This window comes from Piliocolobus tephrosceles, chromosome 4 (genome assembly GCF_002776525.5).
Source record: "Piliocolobus tephrosceles isolate RC106 chromosome 4, ASM277652v3, whole genome shotgun sequence".
Classification (NCBI taxonomy): domain Eukaryota; kingdom Metazoa; phylum Chordata; class Mammalia; order Primates; family Cercopithecidae; genus Piliocolobus; species Piliocolobus tephrosceles.
Window position 1 is genome coordinate 178,347,681 of NC_045437.1, and position 18,836 is coordinate 178,366,516.

The window sequence follows — 18,836 nt, forward strand, 5'->3', positions numbered from 1 at the left end:
GAGGGCGCGGGGAGAGAGAGAGAGAGAGAGGATTCAACTTGCTATGGCTTCAGTTCAGCTTTCCTTGGATGTGCAAGTGCAGTGGCATCATTTACTACCCAGAGCAAAGAGGCTACACTGATAAGAACAAAATGTCCTAAAGGCAATGCCACTGTGCCTCTGTTCAAGGCCAGTGAGCACCAGGTCCGTGTGCTGAGTGGGGGAGTGATAGAGTGAAGGATGACCAGGAACAGCAGAAGGACCAGCCCAGCTTCTGTCCTTCCAGGGAATAGCTGGATAGAGGCAATCAAGGGTCTGTAGTTTTCATCGGATTCTTTGAAGGGTTAAGATAGGATTAGGAACCTCTTCCACTTCCCCCTTGTTCTAAAGGGAGGTGGATATGGAGCTGACAGAATCAGCACAGCCTTGGCCCAGGCTCCACAACAGCAGCTGCCTTTGCCTCCTAAGCTCAGAGCCTTCCCTGGGCCTCCCAAGCCTCTCTTCCTACACTATTCCTCCTGCCTCCTTTTCCTGAAGCTTCAGCTCTGGCCTGGCTTTTCTGTGAAGCTGAGTCCCAAGATACCCACTCCAAGGTGAAGCAGACCGGGAGCTGGCCAACCAACTCACCCACCAACCTGTGCCTCAGCTTACTGCAGCCCAACCCAACAAGCATTCAGGCTGCCATTGCTCTCTGGACAGGTGTGGGCATTTACATGGATTGGTCTGGAAAGGGTGAGGGTTCGCCGAGCTGTGGATGGGTCCTTGCTTGTAGGTCTTCAGAAGTACATTTGCCACTATCCTGAAGTGGCATCCTGGGAGGGAGGCTGCCCCTGGACAAAACCAAGCAGCTATCCCAGGGCCAAGACCAAGCCCTCCCAGAAGCTGATGAAGCCTAAGGGACCCCAGGTGAATGAGTCATCTCATTCACTCCCAATCAGTCCTGTGAACAGTAGACCCAATAACACAATTTTTGGATAAACAACAAAAACCATCTACTAGATCTGGACAAGCTGGGCCAGCCTGACAAGGCTGCAACTGCCAGCACCCCCTGTGGTCTCATCCTTGGGCAACAGCTGCTAGTGCCACTAGGACAGGGTTGACCGTAGATACTGAAACAATTGAGAACTTCTCAGATGCCAGGACTACAGTCAGAACTACCTTGGGGACCACCTTGGCCAGTCATTTTTTGGTAAGAAGAGGATGCTGAGTTCAAAGAAGGGAAATAACTTGACTGAGGTCACACAGTGAATTAGAGGCAGGTCCTGGCCTGTCACTGCACACTCTTGCCTTCTGGCCCAGTGCTCACTGCACAAGATCAGGCTCACTTCAAATCAGACAGCATCTTGGCTGCATGTGACCTGAAATGTGGCTATGCATCAAGGGAATGAAAGGCCTCCCTATTCTCTGTGCCCTAGTTCTCCTTCTCAATCCAAGATCTGTGTGTTAGGTTCAGATCTAGATCTCTCCTTGTTCAGAGTGTCCCAAGGAGAGTCAGGGCCCATCACCTCAGGACGACCTGGTCCAACAGTCAATTGAGATACGGAGTGTATTCTGTCCACAGTCACAGTATCAGAGTGAAAGGTCCCTCAGCCTCCATCCGCCACACCTCCACCTTCCACATGAGGGTGCGGGAGGAGTGGCTGCTGAGGAGCCTGAGCAAGGTGTGTGTGAGGGAACACCCGAGTGCATGTCAGCCTCCCTCATGTGTAACTCAATTCCAGTGCTGGACGCTGACAATTCCCGGGCAAGTGGCTGGAGATCCAGAAGTGCTTGGTATTTTCCAGTAAAGACCATTGTTACTCTACAAGAAGGTTATCACCCCATTTAACTAAAATAGAGAAAATAAGAGCTTTTAAGAAACTATGAGCAACAAAAGAAGAGGTTAAAACCAGGGCCGATTTTCCCCATGTCCCTGCCACCAACTTGGGAGTTGGGCAGATCTGAGCCGAGATCCTGGCTCTGTTCTTCCAGAGCTGGATGATTTCAAGTAAGACACTTGATCTCTCTGAGCCTCTGCTTCCTCTTCTACAGGATGGGAAGGAAGACAGAGTTGTACAGCTACTGCCTTAGATAACACAGGAAAATGATGTAATGAGAACATAGTTAATATCATTAAGACAGGTCAAAAATACAAGCTCTCAATTTATAGAGAGGAAAGTTTCATCGTGGGGTTTCTTAAATAGTGAGATCATATAGTACATTTCAAATGCTATTTTTCATAATTTTCTAGGCCATTGTCTATGTTTACAGCACTGCTAAAGAACCGAGGTGCCTGCCGTACTGGCGCAGCGCGTACATTCCTGTTTGCTGGTCCAGGTGCATGTACAAAGCTTGGTTTTGCAAAACATCATGCAGTGAGCAATCCAAGCCACAAGACTGCAGGGATGCGCACATCCACAGAAATGCCACAAGGTGACTGTGGGGCTCGACAGCTTGTTGTGGACAGGATGGGTTCTATCCAGGTGAGTTTATAAAAGATGAAAGACGTACAGATAATAATTTAAGTCAGACTTAAGTAATTCACTTTATTTTTGTAAACCTGAGGAGAAAACCAAGAACTTCTTTTACTGGTGACAGAAGGAAATAAAAAAGGGAATCTCAAATAGTTTACGGGGGCAATGTCCTCTTTTCTGTTACACAAGACTTTAGTAAGCCATCTTCCACACCCTGAGGGGAAGACAAGCCTTAGAAACAAACTGTTTTGTATTTGGCTTAGAGTAGAGAGCAGTTTTACTTTGATCTTGACACCAGCCAGGAGATTTGGTGGGGGACTGAAGGGCAGTAATGGGGAAGAGTACTCGGGACAGGATGAGTACATAAGCAGTTCTTCAGCCCCCGCTCTTCTGCTAGAGTCTTGTAATGCCACTGCCTCAGATAGACCAAGGGACCATGGTGTGAGCTGGGGAAGATGTCACTGTCAAGATCAAAGGGGAGGAAGGGGTTGACAAGTATGAAAAGCCCCAAAATACACTTGAGAAGAGGCTAAAATGATTTTCTGGACCGGGTGTGGTGGCTCACGCCTGTAATCCCAGCACTTTGGGAGGCTGAGGCGGGCGGATCACCTGAGGTCAGGAGTTCAAGACTAGCCTGGCCAACATGGCAAAACCCCATCTCTACTGAAAAGTACAAAAATTAGCCAGGTGTGGTGGCGGGTGGCTGTAATCCCAGCTACTTAGGAGGCTGAGGCAGGAGAATCGCTTGAACCCAGGAGGTGGAGGTTGCAGTGAGCCAACATCGCGCCACTGCACTCCTGCCTGAACAAGAGCTAGACTCCATCTCAAAAAAAAAAAAAAAAAAAAAAAAGAAAGAAAGAAAATTATGAATGAGGCTCTTATACCAGGCAGAAGAAATTAAGGAAAATCTAGAGAGAAAAACCTAATCACTCCTAGTACATGACGGTTCTATAACCTTGTGATGACGGTGTAAAGACCTCGAGGGAGGGAGGATTTTCCAATTGCGGCAAACAGTGTGTGATCTTGCTCATGACCTGCTTGGAAGTGAGGCACAGGAAGACCACGATTGTGAATGATGGTGGCTGACCTGACTCAGAGCATAACCCGGCCCACAAGTCCCTCAACATACTGGCCATCTTGTAATGGCTGTTCCTTTACCCAATTTAATGAATAGTATACCTCATTTACTGCCAACTTCCAAAGACACCAATGTAATCATACACTAGGGACTTTAACTGTAGAATAATTACAACCCAGCAAATGAATGAGCAGGCTGCCTGCCATCATTAAAGGTTATGGCATGTAAGGGTGAGCAACCAATCCCACTTAAATACCCATTAGACCCCACAATGATCTATAGATTTGATGCAATTTCAATAAAAATCCCAACAGGACTTTTTAATAAACAAATTCTAAAATTTATGGAAAGGAAAGAGAACTAAAATGACTAAAACAAGATTTAACATAAAGCTATAGTAGTCAAGATAACCGGTTAATGGTATTGGCAAACAGATACATAGATCAAAGGAATTGAATGAAGAAGACAATAATGGACCCACATGTACATGGCTAACTGGTTTGACACATAAGCAAAGGCAATTCATTGGAGAAAGCATTTTGAAAAATATTGGTATGGTATGCAAAACATCTCACAAAAACCCTCAGCCATTTTAAACCTCACATTTTATATAAAAACTAACCCCAAATGGATTATAGATCTCAATGAAAAACATATAACTATAAAATATTTTGAAGAAAACATAGAAAAGCATCTTCATGACCTGGGGTTAGGCAAAGAGTCCTTAGAATGACACCAAAAGCGTGATAAAATGAAATAAAAAATTGATAAACTGAACATCATCACAAGGAAAACTTTTGCTCCATGGAAGACACTGTTAAGGGGATGAAAAGACAGGCTACAGATGTAGAGAAAATATGTACAAATCACAGCCAACAGAGGACTTGTATCTAAAATATATAACAACTCTCAAAAGTCCACAGTAAGAAAACCACTCAATTTGAAAGTGGATAAAAGACTTGAAAAAACACTTCACCAAAGAGGATATACAGAGAGCAAATATGCACATGACTTCATCACTAACTATTAGGAAAACACAAATTAAAACCACAATGAGATGCCACTACATACAATCAGAATGGCTAAAATAAAAATTGCTGACAATGTCAAGTACTGGCAAAAATGCAGAGCCACCAGAACTCTCATTCATTACTGATAGGAACGCACGATGCCAAAGTCACTTTGGAAAAGAGTAGCAGTTTCTTAAGCCTATCATATGATCCAGAAATTCCACTCCTGGGTATTCAGCTTAGAGAAATGAAAACTTATGTTCACACAAAAACCTGAACATCAATGTTTATAGCAGATGGATTCATAATCACCCAGAAGTAGAAACAACCCAAATGGTCCTTCAACAGGTGAATGAATAACTGTGGTACCTCTAATACAACGGAATACTTTTCAGCAATAAAGTATCCACGGATCCTCATAGAATATACCAGCAGTTAACACACCAATGATTTTGCTTGCAAGGCAGTAGCCCAGAATGACATTCCAGGGCAAAACCTAACCATCCCAAATCTCCCGTGGCCAAATGCACTGCAAAATCCCAAAGACCGGGGGTTTTCAAATGTATTCCTCAGGCCCCTGAGCTTTCATAAAAAGTAGGGGGTGGTTCCTCCTTGCCTCAACCACAGCAATTCTATAGTATCTATTTTCCAGATTGGAGTTGCATGTAGAGTTTCCTTTCAAAAGATGTATATTAGCAAAATCTGTGATGGTGGTTATGAAAGATCTAGACTGTTGCTACTGTTCAGAAGGACCTCCCCAGGGTATGGATGGTCATCTGTTTGGTTATCTATGTGCTGGACCCTCTAGCAGCTACTGCAGAGGACACAGTCTTTTTGAGGAACAATGTCTCCTCTCCTCTCCACTCAGGCTCAAAGCTGAGTGACATTAGCCTGACTCCCTTACTTGGTGTCTAACCTTTTTGGAATTCAATGTTTTGTTAGCATGCTTCTGTCCAGTTTGGCGGGGGCTCCTGGCCTTCCTGCCTCCACTAGTGCTTTGCACCTGTGAGCTCACCTGTTCCATGCTTACACAAATGTCTGCTTTTCTCCAGGCCTGAGGAGCCCTGTCTTCTAGTTCCAAGCAGTCTTGTCTTTCCTTCTGTTGATTTCCTTCACAGAACAAGAACTGGAGAAAAGTCCATGCCCTCAGTGAAAACAGTGTGGATACTTTTGCATTCTCACCTTACCTAATCTCTCAGCAACATTTGATGTTACTGATCACTCCTCTCTTCCCAATACATCTTCACTCAGCTCTCAGGACATCCCATTCTCCTACCTTTCTCTCTCTGACTCCTTTGCAGATCCATCCAGAATTCCTTACAGCTCAGCCCTACACTGCTATCTTTCCTTTTCCCTCCATATTTCCATCCAAGTTGATCTTACTCACGGCCACAGTTTCAACGATCAACATGCCAAGGCTCTCCACATTGACATCTCTAGCCCAACCTCTCCTCCAAGCTTCAGGTTTATATACAGTTGCTTACCTGACATCTCCACTTGAATGTCTCATAGATACTTTGAAACCTCAAACTAACCCAGTATGTTCCCCCTCTCAACCAAACATGATTCCTTTCTCTTGTTCCCAACCCCATAAACATCACCACCAGGCATCCAGTTCCAGTCAGAAATCCAGAATCATCCCTGACTCTTACCTTCTTCCTCAATGTCCATATCCAATCCATCACCAAGTCCTGTTGATTTTACTTCTCAATATCTCAAATGCATTCATTTCTCTCCATAATTACCATGTGTACCTGTGCCCCACTCCAAACCACTCTCCACACAGAAGCCAAAGGAATCTCTTAAAAACACAAATGTGATATCATCCCTTTGCTTAATATCCTTCAACAGCTTCCCATTACTCACAAGACAAACACAAAAATCCTTAACTTGGGCTATGAGCTCCCATCTTGCTCCTGCCTGTTTCTCATCTGCTCTTAATGTCCCCTTGCTGTCTATGACACCAATTTCCTTCTCCACTTTATCAAATGAGTCACCATCTTTCCTGCCATTGGGCCTTGGCACCTGCTGTTCCTACACTTTTGCCTACTGACATCTATATATCTTTCAGATCTTAGCTCACTTCACCGCCTTGGGGAAGCCTTCTTGGACTGTGCCAGGTTGTTCCCCTTTTATATGTTTTGATGGCATTACATCTCTTCTCTTCACAGGGAAGTATGATGTCAGTTATTATCTGTGGGTTTATTTAATGTCTGGTTCCCTCCCTGGAGTATAAGCCCTGCAAAAGCAGGGATTGGGGGTTTGTTCTGTGTGGTATATCACCTGGCACTCTGGAGCTACGTTTACGGAATGCATGATTGTCTCTGTAGAACCCGGGTGGTTTCCCTGGGGCATACACAGGACAGACTGAAGAACTGCTCCCCTCACAGCTGAACTGCCCCCAAGGTAATGGTGTGACAAAGATGGGCTAAAATTTTCTAATGTGTGATCCCAATGGAATGAATAAATTATTTCCACCAAGTAATAAATGTAACATTTTAAAGAAGTAATCTATTCACAGTAACATTAAAATTATAATATACCTAGGGAAAAAATCTAATTTTAAAAACCAATAAGGACATGTGAGAGCTATATGAAGAAAATTATAAGATTTAAAAGACATAAAAAGAAGACAAAAATAAATTGAGAGATACCTTGTTCACGGTGGGAAGACAATATTATAAATATGTCAACTCTTTCACCAATTACTTGATAAATTACATGTTGTTCCAATCAAAGCTAAACGTGGTTTTCTGTAGAAACTAACAAACCTTCTAAAACGTAGATGAAAGACTAAAAGGCCAAGAAAGCCAAGAAAATTACGAAAAAGAATAAGGGGTATGTGTTTATGCATGTGCTGGTGGAAGGAGGGTACACATCACACCAGATTCTTGATTCTAGCTAATATTCTAATTCGTATATGGGAACTTGGTATATGACAAATCTCATCTCAAATTAATAGGGAAAGGATTGAAACTGTGCCCCAAAGATTAAAGACACCAATCCCTAACAGAGGTTACAAGATGGCAGACAAAAACAACATGCTGAAACACTAAAACGCCTCTGCTTATGAGGCAAAAGAACTGGCTGAAATCTGTTAGAACCAATATGGCCAGCTGGAGTTTGGATAGAATGAGCCTGCTGATGTCACAGCCCGAATTTTCACTGCATGTTTCATACTAACCCTCCCCTGAATTTGCACATAGGATCCATGAGGTAGCATGAAGAGATTATTGTACACGCCCCAGGACTTTCCAAACCTCTTCTTTCCTTCCACCAACCACCTCTCATCCTGGAATCCACCCCTCTAACCTTTTCTAATAAAATTACTGCCTTAAAGCCAGGGCAGGGAGACAGATTTGAGCTGGAATCCTGTCTCCTTGTTAATCAACATATAATAAAAGCATTTCTTTTCTCAAAAACCCAGTGTCATGGAATTGGCTTCTAGCACATCAGGCAGTGAGCCCCTTTTGCTTGGTAACAGTATGATCTAATTAATACATGGAGCTGGAACTACCAAGATGGAAAAACAAAACTAGAATCTTATCCTATACCATGATAAAAAAATAAATTCAGGGCCAGGCACGGTGGCTCATGACTGTAATCCCAGCACTTTGGGAGGCTGAGGTGGATGGATCACCTGAGGTCAGGAGTTCGAGACCATCCTGGCCAACATGCCGAAACCCCTGTCTCTACTAAAAATACAAAAATTAACTGGGCTTGGTGGTGCATGCCTGTAGTTCCAGCTACTTGGGAGGCTGAGGCAAGGGAATCGCTTGAACCCAGGAGGCAGAGGCTGCAGTGAGCCAAGATCATGCCACTGCACTCCAGCTTGGGTGACAGAGCAAGACCTCGTTTCAAAAAATAAAATAAAAATACAAAATTAGCCAGGTGTGGCGGTACATGCCTGTAATCCCAGCTATTTGGGAGGCTGAGGCAGAAGAATCGCTTGAACCAGGGAGGCAGAGGTTGCAGTGAGCCAAGATCATGCCATTGCACTCCAGCCTAGGCAACAAGAGCGAAACTCCGTCTCAAAAAAAAAAAGTCAGGTGGATTAATGACTACATCTGAAACATTTTTAGAAGAAAATATAGACTTATCTTTATGAGCTTGGAATAGAAAATGAGTTTTCAAAGACTAAACCATACAAAGCACGAGGGAAAGATGATAAACATGACATCCAAAATTTCTCATACTAGAAAATATACTATAAAAAGATTAAGAGAGGCCGGGTATAGTGGCTCACACCTGCAATCCCAGCACTTTGGGAGGCCGAGGCAGGTGGATCGCTTGAGTTCAGGAGTTCAAGACCAGCCTGGAAAACATGGCAAAACCCCGTCTCTATTTAAAAAAATACAAAAATCAGCAGGGTATGGTGGCACGTGCCTGCAATCCCAGCTACTTGGAAGGCTGAGGCACAAGAATTGCTTGAACCCAGGACGTAAAGGTTGCAGTGAGCTGAGATCACACCACTGCACTCCAGCCTGGGTAACAGAGCAAAACTCCATTCAAAAAACAAAAAAAGAAAGTCAGATAGGAAGAATATATTTGCAAGCCTATAAAAGATATATTCTATCCACTAAAAATATTAGTGGATAGAATATATAGAAATTCCCTACAAATCAGTAAGACAAACCAACAGAAAAGACAGGCTAAGAACATGTATAAGCAATTCACAATTCACAAGATATGTACAAACTGCTCAAAACTTATATGCTTATGTTCAAGGTCACTAGTAATCAGGGTAGGCGAATTAGTGAGATACCATTTCACACCTACGAAAGGTGCTAAAATTTAAAAATCTGCGAGTTATTTTCAAAGAAAGAAGAAAATGGAAATTGTGCAACAGTAGTTGTTTATTTGAGTAACAGGAGGTAGCAGGGCTGTAGGGAAATACTTGGATTTTAGCTGCTCAGTCCAAGTTGTCCAGGAGGCAGCAGCAGCAGAGAGCAGCCCAGCAAGCAGCCAGGACTGCCTGACACCCGCTGTCGTCCATCTTCCTTTCCCGTTCTACCACGTACACTGTTGAAGGGGATACAGGGCAGGCAGGGGAGAGAGAGACCCAGTCAGAGGGGACTTGGAGTGGCAGCATCCTGGTAGAACTTATCACACTCTGCAGCGACTGGTTCTGTCTAGATTGTTAGCTCCACGAGGGCAGGGCAGGGGCCAAACTGATCTGATTCACTGCCCTTTCCCTGCTTTAGTGTCTGGCACACATCAGGTACTCAGCAGCTATCAGACCACTTTCCTGCCACCTCTCCTTCTCCAAGCTGACCAGGAAACCCAACCCAGTACTTTATTTATTGCTTGTCCAAAGTGATCCAATTCTCAATGCAACCCTTGCCCTGAGCCTGACTCCTGCAGCCTGATATGGCAGGCACTGGAGGAAATCTTTACACATGATTTCATTTAATCCTCCCAACAGCGCTGTATTACTATCATCATTTTATAACTCTCATATACTGTTAGTAGGAGTGGGAATGGACAGAATCTCTTTGAAGGATAATTTTAGGGGGAAGGGGAGAGACAACAACTGCAACCCAGAAAATTTGTATCTGGAATTTATCCTGCAGAAATAATTGTCCCAGTGTTCAGAGATCTATGTAAAGTATGGTTGTTGCTGTATCAAAATAACCCCAAACTAGCTTTAATGTCTATCAACTGGAGTCCAGTTGGGTAAATTAAAGCACACCACATAATAGAATACTACACAGCCACTAAAAGAACCAGGTGGTTCTTCCATGTGGCCAATAATTTAAGGGATGAAAGCAAGGTCTAGAGCAGTGCATCTATTTTACTTGTACAATAAGAAGGATATACATACAAACACATACACGTTTCTGAAAGTATACAAGAACTTAAAAAGTTCAGGGTGTGGAGAGAGGTGGAGATTTTCACTTTGCTTTTACATTTTTCTCAAATCCAGGCTTGTCTGATTCCAAAGCCACACTCAAAGCTGCTCCTGAGGGTCCTCATGGCAGGAGGGTGGGGCCTGGCTAGTTTTAGAATGCCTTGGATCTCTTCAAACGTCTATTTCAACTGCTATAAGATAGTTCCAGGGGCTTTAGGGTCAGTGGGCACTGACCAATCTGGGCTCCTAGCCCCAGTGGCCCCATCTTCAGTCCTGGGCTGCCTCCCTAAGTCACTGTTACCCAGACACTTCACATGGTCCAACTCCCCACAACCATGCTCCTCTTATAGCCTGACCTGGCACCTCCTAACCCATAGTTCCACCTATCAAATATGCCTTAAATCCAATTCTGTCTCCTCTCAGGCCCTGTGGCCTCTGTGAGCTCTAGGCTAGCACTAGGACTTCTGCTGGGCAAACCTGGCAAGTAGGGGATGCTATCAAATCACAACTCCCCCTCCAAGGAGCTCAAACCAGAGAGGACCCCTACACTGCTGCAATTCCTGGGGCTGAGCCCCTATTAACCCTCTCCCCCCAGCCCATGCCAGGTCCCAAACAGCTCATTAAGGCTCCTTTTGCAACCCCTGGCTCTCCACACCAGGTGGCAGTACTTCAGAATTTACCAAATCAACCCCAGCCTCTTCTCTTGGGGTTCCAGAAGGTAGTCAGGAGCCCACCTGAGCCAGGTTCTGGAGGAAGAGGGCATCAAGGGAGCAGGCACCATCGGTCTCTGCCTATGCACAGCCTTGAGGATTCCATGATGCTCCAGGGGCCACCTCCAGGTCCCTAACCAGCCCCCTGGCTCCCCTCACCCCAGTGAGTATGAACATCCATCATACTCCGCTTTCACCTCTCACTTCCTCAGCAGAGCCCCTCCATTCTTGCCTCCCACACTGCTGCTCTCCACCTCTGCCAGCCAGTGACCTCAGCAGCACCAGGACCCTTGTCAGGAAATTCAGTGTCTACTCAGCTGACCTTTGGTAGTGCCCACCCCACCCCTTGACCTTCTCTCAGCATCAGCAATACTGTCACTGGGCTCATTCTTTCCTGTGTCCTGGAAATATCCCTTTTTTTTTTTTTTTTTTGAGATGGAGTCTCACTCTTGTTGCCCAGGCTGGAGTACAGTGGTGCAATCTCGGCTCACTGCAACCTCCGCCTCCTAGGTTCAAGCAATTCTCCTGTCTCAGCCTCCCGAGTCGCTGGGATTACTGGTGCATGCCACCACACCCAGCTAATTTTTGTATTTTTAGTAGAGACAGGGTTTCATCTTATTGGTCAGGTTGGTCTCGAACTTCTGACCTCAGGTGATCCGCCCACCTCGGCCTCCCAAAGTGCTGGGATTACAGGTGTGAGCCACTGCACCTGGCCTCCCTCCACATTTTTATTCTGTCTACTCTTCCTCTGGGGCCTCCAATACCCACCTCGGTCGCTGGGATATGGGACAAAGCCTCTTAGCCAAGGCAGCTGCCTATTCCTCCCAGATTCAGGCTTTATCATTCTTTTCCTCCTCCTCCTCAGACTGACATCTGTAGAACTCTGCACATTTACAGGTTTGTTCAAAATCAATGCAAGGTAGCATTCACATGTCAGTCTACTGCCTCCTCCTGCAGCACACTCCCACTGTCCTACACTTAACGACCCATCATGTCCTTTGCTCAAAAACAGCCAAGCCTCCTACTGCCTCAGCACTCTCCCTCTGGCCACCTAGACTGTTCACAGTGATTCCATGGATCCCATGGGTCTGAATCTGGCCACATCCAGCAACCCCAATACTGAGCTCTACCCCCAGGGCCTCAGATACCTCAGAGCCAAATCTGTGCCTAGCACAGACCAGCCCCATGCCTGTGTAGGACACACACAAAAAGACAACCCTAGCTGTGTTCTCAGAAAACATCTATCCCTATCTCTCCAAGTCCGTCTCCTTACCAAAGCTGTGCCCCAGCTGTTCTAAGCATTTCTTCCCAGGAATCTGAGGTTCAGCCGGAAGTTAGTCGGGTGAGGGGGTTGTGGGTGAGAGAGGTACTAGGTTTTCATCAGATTCTGGTGATGGGAGGTTCAGAGAGAAGCAGAGAACCTGGGAGCGCTAGGTGGTTCCTCTAAGAGGCCTTCCTGACCTACCCTATTAAGGGTCTTTCTGATTCTGAATTCCTGCCAGCACACTGTAACTGCAATCATTCAAAAACAGCCTTAGAAATATCAAGCAGTCCTTAAGAAGAATATAGCGCTGAGGCAGAGATGGGCTCAAGTTGAGTATTTAGATGAAAAAGGTAGACTACAGGCCAGGACATATACAGTGTCCAGAAGAACAGAGTTTGGCAAGTAAGAATAGGAGACTTTTATTCTGTATGCCCGTGATGTTTCCCTTTTTACTTCTGTTATTAGAATAGAACAAAGAAAATAGGACTGTCTCAGAAGTGGCTGGCTTATTGTCAGTGTTTACATATTCCCTAACTAGACTCTAAGTCCCTAAAGTACAGGGTACAGGCTTTCTCCACATGCTGCCCCTAAGGGCCTGAGACACAGGGAGGGAAGGCTGGCTAGGAACTATAAGCAGCACCAACATCCTTCTAGGCAGGGGCAGAAGGCTACAGTGGGCAGTCCCTGCCTCATTCACAAGAGCCACATGGCCCACAGTCTAGGTCCTCACCACGTCATGAGTTCAAAGTCTACCAGTACACTGGGACTGATCTCAGTATCTTTAGTTATGCAGTAGTTTGAGTTGGCTCATTTGTGAATCTAGAGAATTGCTAGTAAGAAATTAACACAGAGAATAATCACATGCCCATTAAGACAAGAGTTCCACAACCAGCCATCTCTACTCCCTAAATGGCCTGGCAAATACAGATGGACACTGGCTCAAGGAAGCCCATTATCACCCAAGTGTGTCCTTAGCAGGTATGGGGAAAACCAGTCCTGTGCCAAGGCATTTCAGAAATATACTTTCCTAGGAAGTTACACATATGTAATTCTAATAATTCTAAATGTTGTATAAGAATTGGATGAAACAAAAGCAGAGTACAAAAACTGGAAGACATGGGGGATAATACCATGCTTGCACAAAGCTGCCATGAGGGGAAGACAAGTGGCTTCAACAGCCTTAGTCATCAGCAGGCTCATGGTTTCAAGTCTTAAGAGCCAGGTCTGGAAACAAGGCCAAAAGACCAGCTCAACTAGGGTCAGGAAAGAGACAGGTCAAAGTCATTAAGAGCCCACACCACTAGAGCAAGCTGGCTGTAGTAAGGCGCACTGCCTAGCCCAGTGCCCACCAACAAGCGACAAGGATTCCCTCACAATCATAAGGAAGTGGCCGGCTGAAATGTGGTCAGTGAAAGGGGATATATCAAACTAGAATTATAAAATGTTGTGAAAGCCTATCAAATATCAAAATGAAGTCTGATATTATGAGTGTCCAGCGGTAGTTATGCTGGAGTCTAAAATTAGATGATGAGTAAATCTGACTTTTGCTCAGCAGTGAACGGTGATTCATCAGAAACTGATCTTCAAAGACATCTTGCTCCTTGTGCTTTAAACCCTTACCCAAATGAATTGAAAGTAGGGACTTGAACAGATATTTGTATACCCATGTTCGCAGCAGTATTATTTAGAAACATAGTCAAAAGGTGGAAGCAACCCAAGTGTCAATGGATAAACGAAATGTGGTATAAATATACAATGACTATTATTCAGCCTAAAAAAGGAAGGAAATCCTGACACACGCTACAGCATGGATGAATCTTGAGGACACAGTGCTAAGTGAAATAAGCCAGTCCAGAAGGACAAATACTGTATGATTCCACTTATATGAGGTACTCAGTATAGTCAAATTCATAGACAAAGAAAGTAGAATGGTGGTTACCAGAGGCTTGAGGTAGGAAAAAGTGGTGAGTTGTTATTCAATAGGGACACAGTGTCAGTTTGGGAAGATGAAAAGAGTTTTGAAGATGAGTGCTGGGGAAGGTTGCACAACAATGTGAATGTAATTAATGCCAATGAACTGTACATTAAAAATGGTTAAAATGGCAAATTTTATGTTATGAGAATTTTATCATACACATAAAAACCTGCATTATTTTTTTCTTTTTTTAAGAGACAGGGTCTTGCTATGTCACCCAGGCTGGAGTGCAGTGGTGCGATCATAGCTCATGGTAACCTTGAACTCCTAGAATGAAGTGATCCTTCTGCTTCGGCCTCCTAAATAGCTAAGAAACTTGCATTATTTAATTCTCTGTTTATACATGAGAATTCCAGAACACTTCAGCATTTGGGAAAAAGACAACAGAGCTGAGCTTCGCAGCAGGCAAAACTCTGTATGTTGGTGGCTCAGGACGTTCTGTTCCAGCAGCAGCTTGAGTTCTCTTTGGTTTGGTGGCATGAATCAATCCTGCAGGCCCCCGGGGCCAGCCTGGACTCCAGCCAGCCAGAGACACCTCATGGTCACAAAACAGTCCACTCTGCCTGCCTGTGTGCCAGCCTACCCTCCTGCTTGAAGACTCTTCTACTGCTCCAACTATATCTCACATCCAGCAAATGTGCTGAAGGAGAAAGAAGCTGCTGTTGCTGACGCTTAGCTCAGTCTCCTTCCCACCTCACATGCTCACTCTGTATTTTCCTGACACAGCCAACCCTGCAGAGGAGTCTAGAAATAAAAGACATCATCCCTGACTCAGGCAGCTCACAGACCACTTGAGAAGAAGAGACAAAGACTCATCTCAGGAAGCTCACAGCCACTTGTCAAACTGGGCAGGAACAATAATAAACACAATTGGAACAAAATCAGGACAGATCCTTTCAATGAGTTAAGGTGAGAGGAATCTTTTTTTTTATTTTGTATTTTATTTTTTTATTTTTTTTTGAGACGGAGTCTCGCTCTGTCGCCCAGGCTGGAGTGCAGTGGCCGGATCTCAGCTCACTGCAAGCTCCGCCCCCTGGGTTTACGCCATTCTCCTGCCTCAGCCTCCCAAGTAGCTGGGACTACAGGCGCCCGCCACCTCGCCTGGCTAGTTTTTTGTATTTTTTAGTAGAGACGGGGTTTCACCGTATTAGCCAGGATGGTCTCGATCTCCTGACCTCGTGATCCGCCCATCTCGGCCTCCCAAAGTGCTGGGATTACAGGCTTGAGCCACTGCGCCCGGCCAGGTGAGAGGAATCTTAATCTTATTACCACCCTCTCCTCATTTCTCTCTTCTTGCACTCCTACAAGAAAATTAAGTAAATGATGGCTAGTGAGTGGCTCACCAAGAAATGGGCATCATCTTAGATGGGCCCTGGCTGCCACAGCCAGCCCTAATAGCCCTGGCTTCTGACTAATAGGGCCATGATGGCCTGACAGTCCCTTGCCCCCAGGATGGAACCATGGGTTAGGGTGATTAATGCATGAACTACTATTTCATACCCTGCTGAGCAGCAAGAATGATGCTTGAAACCAGGGAAGCATAGAAACAAAGCAAGGAGAGAAAAGGTAAGAGTGAAACAGAAATAGAAAACGACTCAGAAACCAAAAACCCCCAATGTCAGTGGCCCTTGAATATAAGACAACTACTGCCATGATTTTAGAAGGCTAAATAGAAATCAGGGAAATGATTTCCTCCTGGTTTTCAGGCACTGGATAACAGAAAAAAAATAGAGAGGTTACTTTGAGTGGAGCTGGCTCTTTGGAACTTGCCCAAATGGGCAGAGATCACCAAGGAGGTAGCTGTTGGGTTTTTCCAATTAGTGCGCAGGCACAGGCAGGCACAGACTACTCTGTTATCATCAATGTTAGCCTGATTCACATTGAGTGCTGGCCCATGAGTTTCATTCAAATAGTACTTGCTGCATTTTCTAAGAAGGTAAACACTGCCATATCATTTTTACTGAACATAAAACGTGTTTTATCTTAGGTATACAGACCATAACTGGCATCTAAAGGTAGCAGATTCCTGTGTTACTGATTAACAGCTCCAGCAGATATATTTATGCAAAGCACCCCAGGTTGTTTTCTTTTTCTACTGTCAGGCTTAATTTTATGACAGTAAAAATAGTAGTGTTTTCTCCTGAATGCACCTCAGTTTAGAGCCTGGTACACAGTGAGTTCCAACGTCAGGGATGGGACAGGATGACCATTCTCAATGAATGTGGTAAGAAGGTGATTCAGGGGCAACCCTCACTTGTAAGGACTGTCCCCTACCCCTCCCCTCTACTACCTGCAGCACACTGCCCACTATTTCAGAGAAACAAAGGCCATTCCTTGTAGATTTGCAAAGAACTGTGCGGGGTACCTGGGCTATGCCAAATTATCCACCGCAATTCCTGCTGTTTTGTAACACTGTTTTCTAACACAAGCTGACATCAACCCAGAATCAAGGGCAAATGGTCCTGAAAATCCCCACTTTACCCACAGAGATGTGATTATTTGGCAAATGTTGAGGCCAGAGACTTCACCAGCGGAGAAAAGGAGACAGAAGTGGTGCCCTGGCTTGTACAACTGTGACTAGGACTCTGGCCCCGGAAGACAGGGCCAGAGTTTAGGGAAACAACTCCCTTCCATGGTGAACTCTATCAGGGCTGGCCAGCTTGTCACTGAAGCCAGTTTAAAAAGTCTCCACAATCATGACCAGCCTCTTGCCATGAAACCCCTAAGGTGGAAAACTAAGTAAGGTTGGCCTTGTAGATGGAGCAGGTATGTAGGGACCTTCCAAAAATATGCCAGGAAGGCCAGAAGGCATCTGATTTCTCCCCATCTGGTAGAGTTCAGCTGCCAAAGCGGTGGTTTTATTTACAGCGCTACCAATTTGGAGAACTAAGAAATAGAGCAGAAGGACTCTCAGCAAACTCCAAAAGCCCAGTATACAGCATACTTGACCTAGGGTACACTCCTGGATAGTGTGTTTGCAATGCTGCTGTCATCATCTGTCCATATCACAGCACAAGCAGACCAAATCCCTTGGGCCTGGCAGCCCACCAAGGAACACAGGGCAAAAGCAAAGAGAGGCAGTGCTAGAGTTGGGACACCCTAGGGTCCAACCTCAGTGCCACCTTGAGGGTGTGACAGCCGCTTCCAGCTTTAGTTTCCTTGCCTGTAAAATAGGGATGAGATTAGCACCTATTCCTTTATTGGGTTCTTCAATCCACATAGGCCAGTGCCTAATATACAGCGGGTATTCTGTATACGCTAGCTGCTACTATTGCTCCCAAAACAGAGATCTGAAGGATGGAAGGCAGGGCTTCCCAATCGCTAAGAAACCTGGAAGCAACATGGGCATTACATAGAACTGATACACCCTACAGATAGTTGCATTTTACACAATGAATTGGAGTCTTTTTGAAAAATGAACAAGAGACATGGAAATGGGAAAAAAAGAGGTGTCTGTTGATCTAAGGTACTGCCTTAGTGCAACTCCTTCTGGATGCTAGGCTCTAAAGTGATAATCCAGGAGGGCCAGGGGCACTGCCTCCTAATGATATTCACAACCACAGCCATTCTTATTACACCGACCATATCAGCTAGCTGGAGCGGGTTATCATCAACAACCCTTCTACCAACTCCCCCCGTCAACACTCTTCTCCCATGATTGAACAGGGAAATGGAAATGGTCCTATTTAGCAATTCCTTTTGACCTCCAAGATAAACCCTGGGGACCCTCAGCTCCTAATTTTATCTGGATAAAAATGTTGAGGACCGCAATACCACTTATCACTCTATGCTCACAGCTTACCACAGGGCACTCAGTAGGCCTGGCACACAGGAGACACTAAATGAATGAATGAATGGACAAATAACCTGCCCTACACTCCTTACCTCAGGTGGAAAAGTCTGTCTTATAAAGAAACTGCAGATATGGGCTTAGCTAGCTACAATATGAAGCAACTGCAAAGCACTGATAAGGAAAAATATGAGACCCAATCACTCTCAAGTTCTTAAGAAAGTGAGTCACTCCACTTCTGTCAGGTCAACCCTTCAAAAGAGATCTTGGCATACTCTGAATTTTCTAGAAAGGGGCTGAGGGCAGTCCTTGATATCAGGGCCATCACTTTATTCCAAAGGGAATAATCTGCCTGAGAGAAGATCTTGGAAGAGAATCAAGCAAGCAAAGGGAGCTTAGGGTCCTGAGTCCAGCTAGGCCAGGAAGAGTGCACCCAGTAACCACACGATATACCTTTTTCACAGAGGCTTCAAATCTGCAGCCCTAGGACATCTTGCCCACAGCCCTGGGGAGTTCATAGTCACCAACTAGCTGCCTGAGGGTACTTGGAAAGGGCTTTTTTTGGAGGCTCAGGAGGAGGAGAGAGGAATATTGATCCTTCATAAACAAACTACCCATGATATACATTCTCCCCAAAAATAAAAATTCATTTTTACCCATTAAGAACAACTCACAATATAATCTTGCACTCTCTCTCTCTCTAAAATTCTCCAGGCTGAAAAGGTA

At 45.0% G+C, this 18,836-nt stretch overlaps 1 protein-coding gene across 2 annotated transcripts in view; it reads right to left on the reverse strand.

Moving 5' to 3' along the window:
• Positions 1-9,358: 9,358 nt before the first annotated feature.
• The window catches only part of LOC111528318 (cysteine-rich and transmembrane domain-containing protein 1), a 51,907-nt gene continuing 42,429 nt past the window's right edge, over positions 9,359-18,836 (reverse strand). For both annotated transcript variants that reach the window (XM_023195018.1, XM_023195025.1), the window contains exon 3: positions 9,359-9,542. In XM_023195018.1, coding sequence (XP_023050786.1) covers positions 9,433-9,542 — 110 coding nt within the window. In that variant the 3' untranslated portion in view covers positions 9,359-9,432. The remainder of the gene's footprint in view (positions 9,543-18,836) is intronic.